The 17,380-nt window shown below is 43.3% G+C and overlaps 1 protein-coding gene across 1 annotated transcript in view; it reads right to left on the bottom strand.

Moving 5' to 3' along the window:
- Positions 1-17,380, bottom strand: part of MAGI2 (membrane associated guanylate kinase, WW and PDZ domain containing 2) — a 783,782-nt gene that overhangs the window by 70,597 nt on the left and 695,805 nt on the right. The window contains exon 16 of the mRNA XM_040971367.1: positions 11,131-11,379. Within this exon, the coding sequence (XP_040827301.1) occupies positions 11,131-11,379 (249 nt within the window). The remainder of the gene's footprint in view (positions 1-11,130; positions 11,380-17,380) is intronic.

Genomic DNA, 17,380 nt, shown 5'->3' with positions numbered 1-17,380 from the left:
GACTAGCTTAGAAATGCCCCTTTTAATTGAAAGTCACATAAATTAGAGAAAAAGAAACCCATCTCTTCTAGTTCTTTATTCCTTTCTGGATAAAATAGCAGTGCACACTTATATTGCTGACTCAAAAAAAAAAAAAAAAACCTTGCCTATGGTTGGAGTGTGTTTCGGCACCACTCAGCAAGCTACCCCATAGTTGTTTTACTAGGGGTAATCAGAGACAACCAACTAGAGACTGGGCATGTTCTCAGCCTAAAGGCCTGGGACCCCTGGGTGTTTAGCCTTCTGACTGGTCCAGTCAAGGTCCCCCAGCCACTGCTGAAATAGGCTGATCCAGCCAATGAACTCTTGAGTAACACAGCCAGGAGGGTTACCAGAGGGTTTTTTTTTTTTTATTACTTGCTTTGCTGATAGATTCTTCTTGAGACGTTTTTTTTTTTAAAAGATGCATTTCTCCCATCCTGAGGGAAAGCAGCATTTGAACCCTCTCCCCTCTTATTCCCTGCACCCTTTATTCTCTAGGTATGCATGTCTATTTCATTTCAGAAAAAAGAAAAGCCTGTAATTCATGCTTATATTAAATTATCTCCTTGTTAAACGATCCCACAGAGTGGTGTCACAGATGAAGGAAAGCCTTAGGCAACGAAAGTGGATTTTGTCTCAATCACGTCAGACTTAGAAGAGAGATGTTTCTGAAATGAGCATGACAAAAAATAAATGCTTCAAAGGCAATCCATAGCACACGCTCTCATTAGCTCACAATCCCATGAATTTGCACAGGTTAGACAACATGCCATTAGCTTAAAGAGGCAAGGCAAGTTTGGATTTAAAATCTATGACCTGAATCTAGAACAAGAACGGAGAGTAGAAATAAGCTGCTGAGTCAGACTGTGGACTCAAAGAGTGGCAAGGAAGAAGGAGGAGGTTATTATGGGAATCTAGAGACATACATATCCACAGATAAGAGATAGTTCCTTTTGGGGGAAAAAAACCTACAGTGACCAGAAGGTCTGTTGGTCAAATTCAGGGAGAAGGAAGCAAAGAGATGGCTTGTAGGCTGGTGTGCTGTGTGCTGCCAGAATTCAAGGATGCAGGCAGCCCAGCTCCAACAACCATAGACTGAACGCAAACAGTGTGGGAAGATGAGATCGCAAGGAAAGCTTGCTTTATTGCAAAAATGACTTGAAATTTGTGTCTGTTTCCTCGAACTTTTTGAATACTCCTTGCCTAGGAGCAATGGAAGAGTAGGTGTCCTCTTGCATCCCTATACTTCTTCGAGGAAGATGTGGAGAGGACTCCTCATCTGTTTTAGAAAACTGAACCTCAGATTGATGTTGCTGGTTCTGCCTTGGAATGTTCTAAGTGAGTGACAGATCCAATCAGTCAGAAGTCCCTTGGTGGAGTGTGACACACGGTCCTTCGAAACAGTTTGTCTCAGTCACCCAGGGGTGAAGAGGTTGGAAGGAATATCTATATATATATATGCCTATATCTATATAACATACAAATATATTTTAAAAAGTGGTAAAATTCAGGAAAAGCAAAGCAAACTACATGACATGGTTTTCCTCTAGAAGTTGGTGAAATTTAGCTTTCCAAAAATGAAAACGTCTTCCCTGAAACTCATAGCCAACTGATTTTGCAGACTCTAAAATGGAACAGCTGGTATTTTAAGGCCTTGTATATCCGAAAAATGCACTTCTCCCAGCCCTGTCCCCTGCCGCCCCCCACACCCCAGCACCCATGAGTCACTCTCTTGTGGTTGAACGATTTCAAAAAGCTACTCTGCCATTGGTAACCAGCAGATGGTCAGACAGCAGACTGGGACAAGGGAGCTGAGGGTGGCAACTTGGGAACACAACTGAACTTGTGCTTCTAAGGGTGGAAAGCATCATGTAGAAACTATGAAATACATCACTGGGGGAAAGAAACACCAGGCATACCATTGGTGTTTTTGTATCAATTAAAAAAGATCTTTCAGCTAAGTACTGAGAATGGATTTGTAATTGAACGATAGCTAATTGTATCAGGGATTGTAAGTAGCTGTGGGTTTACTATTCTGATCCAGAACAACACAAGGCTAGGTTCAAATGAACCTGTTGTGTGGAAGGAATTCATGAACCTGGCTGGAGTCATGGCTGTGTGACCTGCATCAGGTCCATACTCAGCCTGGCATTTTTAGTTCAACGATCTGTTGTCCACATCCTCACAAGACATTATGAACAGCAAGCCCACTTTTTCGTTTCGTACTGGCCAATCATGTAGTTGATCCTAAGTAGCCATTCCCAGGTTTTCCTGCGTCACTGTACTGCTGTCAGTGTCCACAGCAGAAAATGTGAATGAGAATGTATACTAGCTCTGCTGCCAAGACAAATCACCAGAAAGGTGGCTGGTGGAAAGGAGCCAAAAGAATTACTTTCTCTTATGTCTTATTTCTATGTGCATCAGTCCAAAAGGTAGTCTGAATAATGTCTTTTTCAACATGTACTTAAATACCTTTCAATGTTTCACATACTTCTCGTGGCTTAAAAATTTACCTTGAATGTTCCATGGTGAAAATTAGATGATAAGTCCCTCATTACTGAATCACCCGTTAACTCTGGTTTAAGTCGATGTGATATTCTGCATGTAAACAATACGTATTGCAAAGAGTTTGCATATATTTGATATGATTTTTTTTTCACAAAATCTGAAAAAAAGGTCTTTAGAGTGACAGGAATGAAAAAAAAAATAACATTGTCATGACTCTCAAAGCTGTTGAGTCTGGCACAGAGGGAACTGGATCCAGTACCTTTCCAGAGGTACTTCTCACTTCTCATTTTTCTGTTTACTCATGGAAGTCACCTTGCCGATTTTCAGGAAGCTGGGGGCATCTTTTATGAATGATTTTGGTCCAAAAGTAGTGAGACCAGATCTCACTAAGTCAGACATCAACTCTACCTGGTATTTTTCTGCAATTCCACTGAAAGTATCTGAAAAACAAAAGGTCTATATTTCCATTATACAATAAAGCTAGTGACCCCAGACTTGCTATCCAAGGAAGGAGGGGAGATTCTATGTTGTTCAGCCTGAGTAACTTTAGTAAAACTGTGCAGTTTTAGTAAGGTTTGCTTACAATGACCCGGACAGCAAGCTGGTTCAATGACAATGGGGAAATTTTGTTTTGATTTATCGATATTAAAAGATTTTGTTTTCAGTGAATAGCGTTGAGACATACAATCGCACTCTCGCCCTCCTTCTGGAGATCTGCATTTCCTGGTGCCTCACTTACGATAATTGAATTAGTTTCTAAGTAAGGGGTTCCTTTATTGTGCAGCCTCTTACCACAACCATGTCCCGTAATTACAAGAATATACTGGATTATTTTGCAAGATGAGACTATTATATAAGCATTTCAAAATTCACATGATGGAAAAAGAGCACAGAAAAAGAGTACTGCCTTTAAGTGACATGAATTTCTTGTATTTGAAGTACTTTCACCAACATATATACGTATATATAATATATTATTATCACTTTTCTGAGGATATAGGAAGAGTTATGCATGCCATTTCACCGTCATCAATTAGAAACTGGAAATTCTTTTATAAACTCAAGCTGGCTGTTGTAATCAATATTTTGGGGTCTCGGGGGGTGGGGGGGAGATGTGAACCTGCTTGGGAAAAGTTGTCAAATCTTTTATGACTCGAATTTTAAAAGTCCTGTTTAGCTCCTGTAGTTTTGAAAGATAAATGTTTAAAGGACAACAGACTTCTGTTCGAGTGTTCAAAAAATGTCATCAAATTACATTCCATCCACCCCAAGTTTGAGGTTAAAAATATTCAATAAAACAGTTTCCTTTATGCCTGTGCATCTCTCTCATTCCTTTTGAGCACAGTGGACTTCCTTCAAGGCACCTGTTCTGAGTAATTTCTCAGCAAGCACAGGAGACATGGTTGACAGCTACAAGCAGCTGTTGCTGACAAGTTGTGTTTCTCCTTGTTACAGACGCAACGGATTCTATCCCTGCCATCTCCTTTTGCCTTTCATAGCGTCTGAGATTGTGTTTTGTGCAAAGTCACTTGGCTATCTTCACACAGTTTCTCTGTTACAATAGGTAAATGTCAAAAGCAATCAGGTGCAATAGCAGCCTTCCACTGGATTCCCCAAAGCCCTCTGGCAGATAAGAACTTCTCGCAATATTTTCTTAATGTAAATGGAAACAGATAGTAACCCAGGCAAATGATCCCTCCTGAGCCAGCTGTCCTTTCCAATATGTTACCCACAAGATTACATGAATATTTATTGGTTCTTCGGTTCCTCACAGAAGCCAAAGTTCCACTGACAGCGGTATATAGCATGTTTAAGCTTGAAATAATGCATTTTGTGTGTGCTCATGTGTGTGTGTGAGCAGAGAAAGCTAAATGTGACAAGGTCCATAAGCAAAGTGTTCAGGACCTTGGAGATCTTGATCATATATTAACTTTGAAAACGACTTGTAATGTGACCTAGGAATGGTCAAATAAATGATTTCAGTCTTCTTATTTGGAAAGCAAACCATCAACACACAGGCTGCTGCTTTCCTGCCTTTGTCTTCTTTCCCCTGAGTAGGATGCGTTTTAACTTGGATTTCCACCTGAATGCATTTCCTCTGATCACTTACGTTTTCAATCTCGGTCACTGGATGCACTGTTACTCATTCTATTTTTACCTAAGACTATCCTCATGCAAGGACTTTTAATGCTCTCGGGTGAGAAATGAATGAGAAGCAGGAAAGAACAGAAGAACCTAGAGGTGTGTTTTGTTGTTTGCAGGAAAATGCCAAATTACACCCTGGAGGAAGTAGCCTTACTGAAGAAGACATACACATGGATGGGGAAAAGCTCATGAAATGATCTCCAACATCCATCAGTTTCTAGGGAAAAACTGCAAAGTAACACCCAAACAAGATGCCGGCACGCAACCTCTAGGAATGGCTAACATGTGCCTGGAAAAGCAGGGGAGATGATCCAATTGCTTGGGCCCCTGTCACTTGCATGGAAGACTGGGTTATACATTGATCCTGCATCCTGGCCCAGCCATGTCTACGTGTGGCCATCTGGGGAGTGAACCAGTGGTAGGAGGATCTCTGTCCTCTCTCTCTGTAACTCTGACTTTTGTTTAAATAAAATTTAGTTTTGTTTGTATTTGAAAGGCAGGGTTACAGAGACAAGGAGAGACAGGACGAAAGAGGAGAGAGAGAGACACTGATTCTCCATCTGCTGGAAAGGAAGTGGGGTTGCCGGGATAGAACCGGCGCCCATATGGGATCCCGGGCGTGCAAGGTGAGGACCTTAACCACTTGCGCCACCACGCCGGGCCCTGTGGGCCCGTCTTAATAGCATGTTATGAAGTGAACAGCCGACTGTTATTAGCATCACTGTCCAGCCTGGTTGAAAGAGTGTTGTAAGAGGATGTTTTCCCCACTTCCACCAGGATAAATACCTTTTCTTTAGAGGCCCAGCTTCCATCAGAAAGTGTTGGTATAGAATGCAGGGAAGATCTTCCTCTCTGTCTCTCCTCTCTGTATATCTGCCTTTCCAATAAAAAAAATAATAAAAATAAATCTTTAAAAAAAAAAAAGATGGGCCCACAGGGGGAAGTAGCTTTCTTAGGAGGCTTCCTCAATACCCTCAGTGTGGTGGACTGTCAGTAAAACAAAGGAAAATAATATTGAAGAGAGTTTTCATCCAACATAAGGCCCCGGAATAGAATACGAATAGAATAGAATGTAAAGAAAAAGGGAAAAAGTTTTTTGTTTTTTTTTTTTCCCAAAAGTGACCCACAGCTCTGAATGCACTGGAATGCTATAGGAGAGTAATATGCACTTCTAGTGGCAGAGTGCTCCTGTACGTGGGGTCCGGGGTGCTGTTCTCAGTCACAACCTCCCTGCATTATCGAGTGAATAACAGAGTTGCAAAACATAAGCCCAGGGGAAATAGTCACCAATCACTCATTTACGAGCTTTCAAGACCACCAAGTAGCTGAAGGTAAGAAGACATTCACCGTCTGCAGCCACCTGGAGAGTCTTTGAATACAACAATAAAAACCCTCCTGAAAAATGATGCCCTGGTGGGAGAAATTTATGATTTACGAGTTCCGTTCAAACGGTAAGAATTTTCAGACAAGCTCCATGAGCCCTTAGATTTTTCTTGATGGGTTGCACTACTCCTTGTGTTTAAGGAAAAAAAAGAAGGCCAGTGACTCTTAGCAGACCGAGCTTCACAACTTAAGGGTCTTGACATTTGTTAGTGCAAAGACAGTGAAGTGTTCATATGTGTTTCCTTTTCGTTAATAAGTGCATCAATGTGTAGATACCAAAATAGGAAACCAGGTTTTGATACGGGAATGAAGCTAGTGATATTCAAGCTGGAATCAAAGGGAATTTAATCCGCAGGTCCTATTCATTCTGGTCTTAGCTAGGTCTGATATTATAAAAAAGTAATACAATTGGAGAGTTGCTCACTTGGAACTGAAATGGTTTGCTTTGTTATTGAGGACTGTAAAATGAACAAATAATTTGAAAGAATACATTTTTTTTCCCCCAAGGCAGCTTGAGATGCCATCCAACCCTTCCTACCTATAGGACTAGGTACTGACTGGGTGGAGTTGGTACTGACGCAGATGGCAGAGGATTTCTGGAATGTTTGGGGACCCGGAAGAAGTGAGTCAGAGAGCACTGAGGCAGCTGCCTGGTCCTTCCAGGCAGACGAGCTTTTCAGCCTGCAGAGGTGTGAGCACAGCCACCTTTCTTAGAGTTCCCTTCTTACTGCGATTCATCAGGCTGGACACTTGCTGCTGAATCGTCCACCCAGGCTGGAAACAACAGATGGGAGAACTGTCTTCTGGGACGATGCTCCATCCTAACTCAGTGGTTCTCTGCCATTCTCCCCCTCCTCCTGAACATCCGTCGGTCCTGACTTTCAGGGATGGAGTAGCCCAAGGTTCATTTCTAGGATGAACAGGATTTGCTCGCTCTCTCAGAATCCGGTCCAGTCCCATCTGATAAATTGAAAAGCAACTCCCAGGTTATGTCATTGTTTTTTACCTGGAAAGAACTAGTCTTTCTTTTTTTTTTTTTGGTGAGGGAGAGATGCATAAACAAAGCACTTCAAGACAGGAAAAGTAAAATGACAACAATAGAGCTCAGACACAATAATAGCATAAACACGAAGCAGTTATTGAGTTTCCTGACAAGAATTTCCGTTACGTATAAGAATTGGAGAAAGCACTTGTGGGCAATAGATAGGAGTCATATTAGATTGGATGAGAGATTAGATTTCTGAGTTGACTGTGTGTGATGCTTGCTGTTTAAGCAACAGACTCTTTAGGGCTGCTGGGATGAGTCAACAGAATGTAAGATTCCTAGTGCAATGGCTGGGAGCAATCTTGATTAAAACTGTTACAGGATAGAGGGCTAGCATTCCAAGAGGCAGGCAGCAACACATACAGGCTCTGGGATAAGGGCAGGTACCTAATAAGCTTTGGCAGAATGGAATCATGGAGGGATCGCCAGCAAAAAGCAGCTACGATTATAGTACCGGGTGTCTTGGAGCTAGGAGGCAAATTTGAACTTCACGTTGTAGACATCTTCATTGAGGTGCTGTGTTCAAGGCTTGTGGCTGGAAGACTGAGACTCAAAGAAAGCGTTCTCTCTGGTGATGCACTTGGCATCCTTGTCCATCACACTCCACTACGGACTACTTCCTGAAATGGGCACTAACTGCCACTAGTCCTTGAGAAAAGATATATTGCATTTAAAATATGTGTAAACTGCTCTCCTGGGTAGCTTGGCTTTCCCAGGGATCTAAAAGATACAGGCTTATCCTAGTGCTTCAATGACTTATCTTCAGGAGCCAGATATTTGGAGGGAAGCTGGTGGCTCACATGAGCATCTCTGATGGCCATGTTTCTTGAAAGAATCACTCCTCAATGATGCAGACACTATTTAGTCTCCTGCCTTCTGCACCAGCTGCTCTCAGTCAAACCAAAAGCCAGAGCAAAAGCACTGATGAAGGAAAGACTGATGCAAAGAATAAAGAGACACTGTATGTTTAAAGCTGGCTAAAGATTTAGAAAGGAAATCTGACTTTTCGAACCAGTGAGGAAGACAGAAAAGAAAGGGACACACTTTTTGATTCCCACGTTCAACAGTTTGAGTGAGTTATCTTCCCAGCGATGACTTCTGGGGTTGCAACATTGAGAGGCCCAAGTTTAAATGACTTGGAGATGGGCAAGGCACCAGGCTCAGCACCCATCACGTCAAATACCTATATTTTTCAGGTGATCAATGATTAAATCCCTCTTCGACGATTTGGAGACTATCCAGTGCCACAGCTGTGTCCCTGTGCCGGCCCTGAATTCATTCATTCCCCCTTCACAGTAATCCTATGACACAGGGATGGAATGAGCTTTCCTTTCCAAGCAAAAGAAACACAGACCAAAGAGCTCGTGGAACTTCCTTAAGGTCCCATGGCTAGGAAGCCAGGTTTCAGACATAGGCAGCATGAAGCTTCTACCCTGTCATGCCAACCATGACCCTCCCCTGGCCTAAACGCCACAGTGCTCCTCCCATGAAAGGCATGAGAACATTTCGCCCATTAACAAAAAGGCCTGAGCAGTCATGAAAAGGAAAGAGTGAACGTGTTACCAATCTTGGGCTTGTACAGCATGGGAATCAGTCTGATTCCTGAACACCTGTTTCAGGCTCACAAGTTTAACATTCCGGATGTCCTGACCATGTACAGGTGGCCCAAGGGCAGCTCAGCACCATGCATGAGATGCTTAGTATTGCTCTTTGAAATCAGAGACCCAAGTTATAACAGAAGCGAAGCAGGCCTCAGCAGCAACCCCAGGAACCTCTGAAGGTACATGCTGAAAATGACACACAGCAGGGGCCAGGTGCCCTGAGTCACCACTGCTGTGGCCCTGCAGTGTGGGGGAAGCTGCCTTTCGCCATCCTTGCATTGTAAAGGAGTAAGTACGTGCTTCTTTTCAGAAACCATGAAACATCATGAGTTCCAGAACAACTTTCCACTCTCCAAGGTGGATGTAAATACCATTTTGAAGGTGGTTAGAATCTATTCCTTTCATGCCAGTGTGATGTCACTTGGTAAGGAAGATAAAGTGCCATATTGTTATTGTCAGCTGTTATTCCTACATCTATGCATGCATGGTATTTATAGTTTTTTTCTTTCCTTTAAACTTAGAAGGTTTTAAAAATGCATTTTCATTTCACTTGAAAGGAGAGGAAAGGAAAAGAGAGATACAGACAGAGAGAAAGATCCTTAATCTCATGGGTTCATTTTGATAGCAGACTGGGCTGGGCTCAGGGCAGGAGCCGAGAACCCCACCTGGGTCTCTCATGTGGCCGGCAGAGACTCACTCACTCGAGTCATCTTCTGCCACTTCTGGAATCGCAGTTCAACCCAAGGCACTTTGAGATGAGAAGTCGGCATCCCAAATGCCCACCCCTGAGGTTTTCGGTGCAAAGTAAATGCATGCGTGCGTGTGTGGGGGATGTGTGTGTGTGAGAGCTTTACTCCCTATAACTTGAAAAGCTGTCGCGCTTCCAAAAAGTTGAGACCTTCAATATATGCATCACATTTGTCACTGTGGCAGTACACTTTGTGTTTTTATTCCAGTCCCCTAGGTATTCTGCCCCAATAAACAATCGGAATGACCAGAATAGCCACACAAGCTCGCTCTCTGAACATTTTCCCCAAGTGTAAATTATTGGGAGGCTGTTTCTATAATTCATGAAAATCTTAAGTCTTGTGTCCTTTTAATCTTAGTGAATCCATCCTACTGACGGGATACTGTTTTTTAGCCTGTGCTTCAATATTGGATTTATTCCTGCAGCTTATCCTGGAGGAAAAGAGGGATGGGGGTGTACTTTCAGATGGACGCAGCTTGTGTTTATTTGCTAGCATCCCATCCATATATATTTTTCACTTTTGAATTTGGCAAGAAGAATGCTAAACAGGGCAGTTCTCTCCACGTAGCTCTGTTTGTTATTATTATTATTATCATTACTATTATTATTATAAACATTAGCCTTATCCTACAAAGTTCTTCTTCTTAACTATTTGTTCTCTGAAATATTATTTGACAATAACTCTCCAAACCCCACATGCCTGGGCAGCTACCACAGTTTCTAAGAATTGTGCAGTGACAACACGGAAGAAATCACTGTTATTATTTTTCTCTTACTGTTCTCCTGTGCATGGTATTTTGGTCTCAATCATTTCAACCTGAAAAGGGAGCAAGCCAGTGAAGCTAACTGATCTTTTCCGTCCCACTGCTTGCTGGCTGCCGGTGAGTTCCAGAATGCTGTTGTTGAGAGGAAACCAACAAGGGAGGTCTGGGAATCTACCAAGCCTACTGCCTAGGAGAGACCACAGCCCCTGCACCTGCCATCTGGACTCACAGATCTGCTGCTTCCACCCGGACCAGCATCTCTGGCGCCTTAACTCACTGCTTCCATGGCGTCCTGGCTGTGTGTGTGCTTCTACTCCTGTTCTCACCATCTTTGCAAACCCTCAGTCAGATTTCAGTCCTCTGCTTAAAATGCTCCATCGGCTCCCAAGCACCAGGCCAGTGGTTCCCTGCACGGTAGACTTGGGCCTGATTCTAGGTCACTGCCCCTCGATCACTGAACCACCGGCACCCTGGGTTTCTTTAGACCTGCTGAACACAGAATTCCTTTCCATCTCAGTGTTTCTGCCTGCACTGCTGCTCCCCAGCCTCTCTGCTTGTCTGGTTGCATTCCACTGAAGGCTTCTGCATCCAACGGGAAGCCTGCTTTGAGCAGCTGTCCAGGCAGCAGTCTTTGTTTCACAGTGACCCCACCACACCAACTCTTAGTGTCACCCTGATTTACAAAGAAAAGCTTTTTTTTGGTGGGGAGGGAGGGAGCTTGAGGATTCTGGGAACTGGCTGTCATCTCACATTCTCTTTGGGCCAAAGGATGTGTTATCTGCGCCTACAGCCTGCGACTTGTGGGCGTCACAGCGTGCTGAAAACAGCTCTGGGATCCGCTGCTCCAGTTTCCCTGCCACCTGAGCACATGACAACGAGACCTCTCATTCCAGTGCAGAAGCACGAGTCACTTACTGCTAGTGGACCCAGACTCGGGCCTGTTCAGGGAGCTGATGATGACGAAGCCGAAGCCCTCATTCTCCTTGCGGTGGATGACCACGTCACTGCTTTGCAGGCTGTGCGTGGCAAAGCCTTCCGGCGGAGAGGCACTGGTGCTGGGAGTGGCATGCTTGTTGTTGGCATAGGTTGTGTAGTCACTGCGTGGAGAGCTGTGGTGGGTGGACACAGAACCTGGGCTCCTTCCATTCTCTGGGCAGGGCTCACCTGCAATACACACAGCACACAGACAGTTTAAAAAAAAACACGTTTATTTTTGTCTACTTGAAAGGCAGAGCAACAAGGAGAGATTTTGCAATGTAATCTATCACCTATCTGTGGTTTATCTATCTATCTATCTATCTATCTATCTATCTATCTATCTATCCATCTAATCTAATCCAGTTTTCATCGTCAAGAGAGTTATTCCATCTATTGCAATGTTCACTCCCCCAAAGCCTGCAGCAGCCAGGTTTTGGCCAAGTTGGAGCCAGGAGCTCGGAACTCCATCTGGGTCTCCCTCAGAGGTGGGAGACATCCTGTGCCACCCTATCCAAAGCGGCACTAACGGGAAGCGCCATTGAGTGTGGAGCAGCTAGAGAGCTGGCATTGTTTCACAGTGGGTTAAGACGCTGCCTGCAGTCTTGGCATCTCACGTGGAGGCTAGTTCAAGTTGTGGCTGCCCCACTGCCAATGCACTCCCTGCTAATGTTCCTGGGAAAGTGGCAGAAGATGATCCAAGGGTGTGGTCCCCTGCACCCTTGTGGGAGACCCGGATGAAGCTTTTAGGTTTGGTGTGTCCCAACCCTAATTGCTGTGGCCATTTAGGAAAGTGAATCAGCAGATGGAAGGTCTCTTTGTCTTTCTATGTAACTCTGTTTTTTTCAAATAAATGAATGAATAAATAAAAATAAAATGAATAAATAAAAATGTTAAGAATCAAGCTACACAGCCAGGACTTGAACTGGCACTCTTTTATAGGATGGGGGTACCCCAAGCAGAGGCTGGCTCCAGCATACTCAGCAAGCATTTAACGAATGCCTGCTAGACACTGACATTGTGACATGCCTGGTACTAACTTCTCTTCCTCTAAGATGTGTGGTGCATCTGAAGGATTATAGACTGTGCACACTCACAAAGTGAGTAGACAGAATCCTAAACTGCCCTGCGCATGAGAAGAGCTTATGAAAAGCAGACTCCTTCAGTGTCCCCACATGGAAAATCTTTTTCAGTAGGTTAGGGGAATGCTGGACCCGGGAATCCGAATCTAGCTCCAAGACTGCAGTTCAAGGGCTGCTGCTGCTGTAAAACGGATTGGAAGTATGGCTGACATCAGGCACATGTCCATGTCAAGTAGCTGGTACCACTTCCCTATTCTATGGTACACCAGCCCACTTCCTCAAGGTAAGTAACACTTCTTGAAAGTAGTTTGCTCAGTTTCTTTTTTTTATACGTCAGGCATATATCAAGAAAGTGATTTAGAAGAATAAGAAAAACATTTTGAGATTATTTTTCCACTTACAAAACTAGTTGGCTCACTCTAGGATCGAATCTGAAAATGATACCAGGCTAAGGAATTACGATTTTCAGAAACGATGATTTTGGACCTTCAAGGCTCTAGAGAGATGCTGGAGAATACTCTCATCGACATTCTGTATCATCCAACACATTCTCTCATCAACCGAGCAAGCCAAGATATCTTGCCATAAGAAAGCAAGCATGTTTGCCTGATGAAATGACAGAAAGTTGGCAGCCAAGAGAAGTTCACTTTTGAAATGAAAGTTGATTTGTCATCTAGAAAAAATGTTGTTATCTGATTTAATGCCTAGGCATTAGCAATCTGATTAAAAGAACTGGAATGGCCAACTCATTTCCCCACCTACAAGCTGTTTAGTGTACTCAGAAGACAGAATAGTAAGATGGAAAATAATCGCAGTTAATGATTTCCTTCTGGGTCTCTAGATATTGTCAATGGCTTAGAGCTCTTGAAGTTGTCTCCAACGGCAAGCTCAAAGCAATCAACAAAACAGTATAATTTATAACTTAACTTTATAAGCAGCAATTCCACTCTGAAATGGAAAAGTCAGGGAGAAAGAACAGAGGTTATATGAGAATGTTTCACTGCATGGTTAACTTAAAAAGGAGTTGCATTTATTTCTATACCCAGATATAGAAAAGAATCTTACATCAATGTTTTTAAAAGTCAGCAAAATGTAAATTAAAAAGATTTTTAAAAAATATGCCTCTTGTCTGTAATTAAAATCAATGAGACCTAAATGGTTCTTTTTTATTAGTTGATAAATCTTTTTTCTTTAATACCTAATTAATCAGGGCTGGCGTTGTGGGACAGTGGGTTAAGTAATTCCAGCATTCCACGTTTGAGTGCTAGTTCAAGTTCTGGCTGGTCTACTTTCAGTCTAGCTTCTTGACATTGTCCTTAGGGGGAAAAGTAGCAGAGTCCTTCATGTGGGAGTGGAAGAGCTGGACAGCACTGCAGGCTCTTTAATGTTGGCCTGGTTGGTCACTGTAGCCATTTGGGAAGTGAAGCAGCTGCTGACGGAAGATATTTTTCTCAACCCAGCTCTCTCTCTCTCTGTCCCTTCCTCCTCAGCCACTCTACCTTGCAAATAAAGAAATCTTTAACATACTCGAGTTAGTCTGATTCCAATGAAAGCAAAAGATAGGATGCTTATTATTTGTGAGAAAAGTTTTGAGGTCATAAAAGACACAAAGTCAACATCAAAGCCTTTTTTTTTCCAATGAGAATTGAAAACTTCAGCCGGTAAATGTACCCTCCGTGTTGGAAAACGTCATCCGAACACGAGCTGTTATTGTTCAGGTGAAGCACGCGTCCTTTATCAGTCCTTGTGCAAGTTGGAAAGAAAGTGATTAGAGATAGTCAGAAGAAGACAAACAAACAATTATTACGCTGCTCCGTTCAACTGAAAATCTCCCGGAGTTATATTGGACCCAATCAGTAAGTAAATGTCATAGTCGGTGACAAGGGAGAGCTCATTTTCTGGCTGTCACATTTTAGAGGGCTGAGATCTGTGATTGTCAGTAAACAGGCAGCAAAGAAAAATTATCTGTCTCTGCAGTAAATGGCTGGGAGTGGCCATGCCAACAGTTCTATAAGGGAGAAAGAACAATTGCTGACTAAAGTCAATAGCGGTCTCCAGATAGTCATGCACGTTAGCAGAATACATTCCTATGGCCGTTGGATTCTCTTCCAAGCTCCAAACAACATGGGTGTAGTTAGAGTCAGAGGCAAGAAGCCTGCACTTCTTCTTAGACTTGTTTTGGGTTCTTACCCAAATTGATAGTGTTGCTGTCCTTGGGGATTCATCCCAGACCATGTTTTGACTCAACTGCTGTTGAATCCGACGTGACTATATTCTTTCCAGCACCCTTTCCTTGGGGTAGACATCAATAGCGTTGTTTGAGAATATTATGTTACAATATCATAAAGGGACTAAATATCATGTTCGTTAAAGAAAATTGCATTCATTTCCTGGATCCCTGATTCATTCTTTCAATTCATTCATACATGATTGTGCGGAATTCAGTTGACATTCACTCGGGTCAAGCAGCCAATTTTAGGGAAAGCTTCCATTGTACCCCCAGTAATCATACGGGAAGACTTCTCATGCTGACGAGAGAGGGTCCTTGAGGGAAAGGTGGAGCTAGGCACATCAGCGTCCAGAAGCCACGGCATGGAGTGGACACTGCTGACCAGGTGCTGCTGTTCCTGATGGAAAAAGTGCTGATCTGCACTTTGCTTCATCATTGCCTAGATTAATTGCTATTGCTTAGAATTTGGGAGATTTTGCAGAAACATGGGCTTTAGTTTCTCTCGAAATATTTGGCTGAAGCTGGACAGAGTAGTTCTTGACTGTATATACCAGCTGGAGTGGGGTAATGACTGCTTGATTGCCTGGGCATGTGGTTTGCAGGTGCCCATTATCTTGACCATTCTCCAGTGCCTCTTGCAGTACCTGAGCAAGAATGTGCAAGGCAGAGGCCCTGGTGCAATAGCAAACTATTTCCCCTCTACACTACCAACAGGGCCCTGGGTCTCTGAGAGTCTGAACCGTCTAGACCTAGCCTGTTTTCAAGGTTTGGATAACTTTGTTATCTTGCCTTTGAAGCATGACAGAGGCAATGGCGTGTGTGTGTGTGTGTGTGTACAGAATACGGATACAGGGGCTTGAGCATACACAAGGTCCTTCATGGTCTTTCATAGCTCAAGAGTGTAGCACAATGTGGAGTCTTGATAACAGCTGCTTGCATTTATCTGTGTAGACACCCCTGGCTGAGATGGGTGTATGCCTGGAGACAAAGAACGAGGCATAGCATTGAGGACTGAGCAAAAATGTAGCGACCTGGATCCTCGAATGCACTTGTATCCTAAATACTGGCTAAACTTTTCACTCAAATATCAAGAAAACTTTCTTTTCTAATTAGAATATTCTTTGAAGATCTTTGGGTAAAAACTACTACATATAAGATCTGTTGGTGTGTGGATAAGACATCTGCTGTCAAAACTAGCTCACAGTGCAAGATCTGTGTTACAACTCTCCAGCAAATAAAACCGGGGGAGTCACTGGCTAGCTTCTTTGGACCCAACAATTTCTGACTTTGAGGATGTAGCTCCTTTAATTGAAAATCCTGCTTTTTCTGTCTTCAATGTGAGCACTGATTTTATAATTTGATTTGTGGAGCAGGATTTGGGGGTTATTCTAACTTTTTTGCCCCATGCAATAGATTTGCTCGAATTTCCCATAAGGAATTCTTTGTCTTGAGCATTAGTTGAGAAGCCAGCTCCCCCTATGGTCTGAAATGGGGCAGGGCATTTACACAAGCCAAAGCATCTCTCCATCAAGCTGCTCCTTCGGCTGGATGGTGGAAGTTGTGCCTCTCTCTCTGCTCCACCGTCTCGTCCCAAGCTGCAAACTGCTCTCTTCGAACCCCAGGTAAACCAGGTCATGATTCCCATTGCCTTTGCTAAGAAAAGTGTAATTGCAACGACACTCCTCTCTACTGTCACATGTGTTTGTAGCTGTCCCTTCCCACTTTGCACAAAGGCTTTTTTCCTTGTGCCTCTTCTCCATCCTGTTTGCAGGCGTTTCCTGCCTGAGGCTCTCGAGGAACAGCAGGCTGCATGAACTCAGAAACTTTCCTTTTGTGAAATTTCAAAAAAAAAATGATATGCATTTGAAACGCACTCGCTGTGTGAACTTGGTGAGAACTGCAGCGAGAAATGTCTTTCAAGAAAATCGCAGTCACAAGCTTCAAGAGCAAGTTTGTTCAGCGTTTGGCATACACTCCATCAGCTAGGGTTGATTAGAACAGAATTTAATTTGTCCTAATCAGCTGATGGCAAGGGGAGCATGAAACGATGCCGGCGCATGGCTTTTGCACGTTGTGTTACATGTCCTAGGAAATCAGATATCTTTTTAATTTATCTTTAGAACGCGCAACAGCGCTGCAAATTATTATTATTAAAAAATCACTCCGCAGGGAGATGGTTAAATGTTAACCAAGCAAGCACTGTCTTTCTCTTGGCATTTCACCCAAGCATAAGGCGTAACTCAAGGTGTTTTACTTCTTTGGGTCAAGTGGCATGCTATGAATTTCTGAAGACAAATGGCACCTCTTAGCAAAACCTCCAAATGGTACAAGATATATGGCCATCTCTGCTGGCGAGGGCTGACGAGTCTTCTGACTCGCCCTTTTCAATGATTGTCATGTCCAAGGCCGGTTTCTAGGAAACTTGACAGGAAAAGGTTATTTATATTTAGTCCAAGCAATAAATGTGCTCTTCTCTCATCATTCACAGCCTGTGATTAGTTCACAATCCTTGTTCGGGTTCAAATGTTATAACAGCACCTATGAAAGACTCCTTATGTTATAGTCAATGCTCGCTAATGGTTGGTCCAAAGTCTTTGAATTCGCTAGACTATGTGCAGACGATGTCTTAGGGTGAGAACAGGACCTGGAAGTGGCATAGAGAAACAGGCATTGCGGCATGTCATGTTATGCCTCCCCATGTCATGCCAGCATCCTCTACAGGTGCCAGTTTGAGTCCTAGCTCCTTCACTTTTGATACAACTCCTTGCTAATCTGTCTGGGAAATCAGCAGAAGATGGTTCAAGTGCTTGGGTCCCTGGACCCATGTGGGAGACCCGGAAAAACCTCTAGGCTCCCGGCATCAGCCTTATCCAACCTT

The sequence above is a fragment of the Ochotona curzoniae genome, unplaced genomic scaffold (genome assembly GCF_017591425.1).
Source record: "Ochotona curzoniae isolate NIBS_2020 unplaced genomic scaffold, NIBS_Ocur_1.0 contig_21, whole genome shotgun sequence".
NCBI classification, from domain to species: Eukaryota; Metazoa; Chordata; class Mammalia; order Lagomorpha; family Ochotonidae; genus Ochotona; species Ochotona curzoniae.
This window is presented reverse-complemented; position numbering and strand designations above follow the sequence as displayed.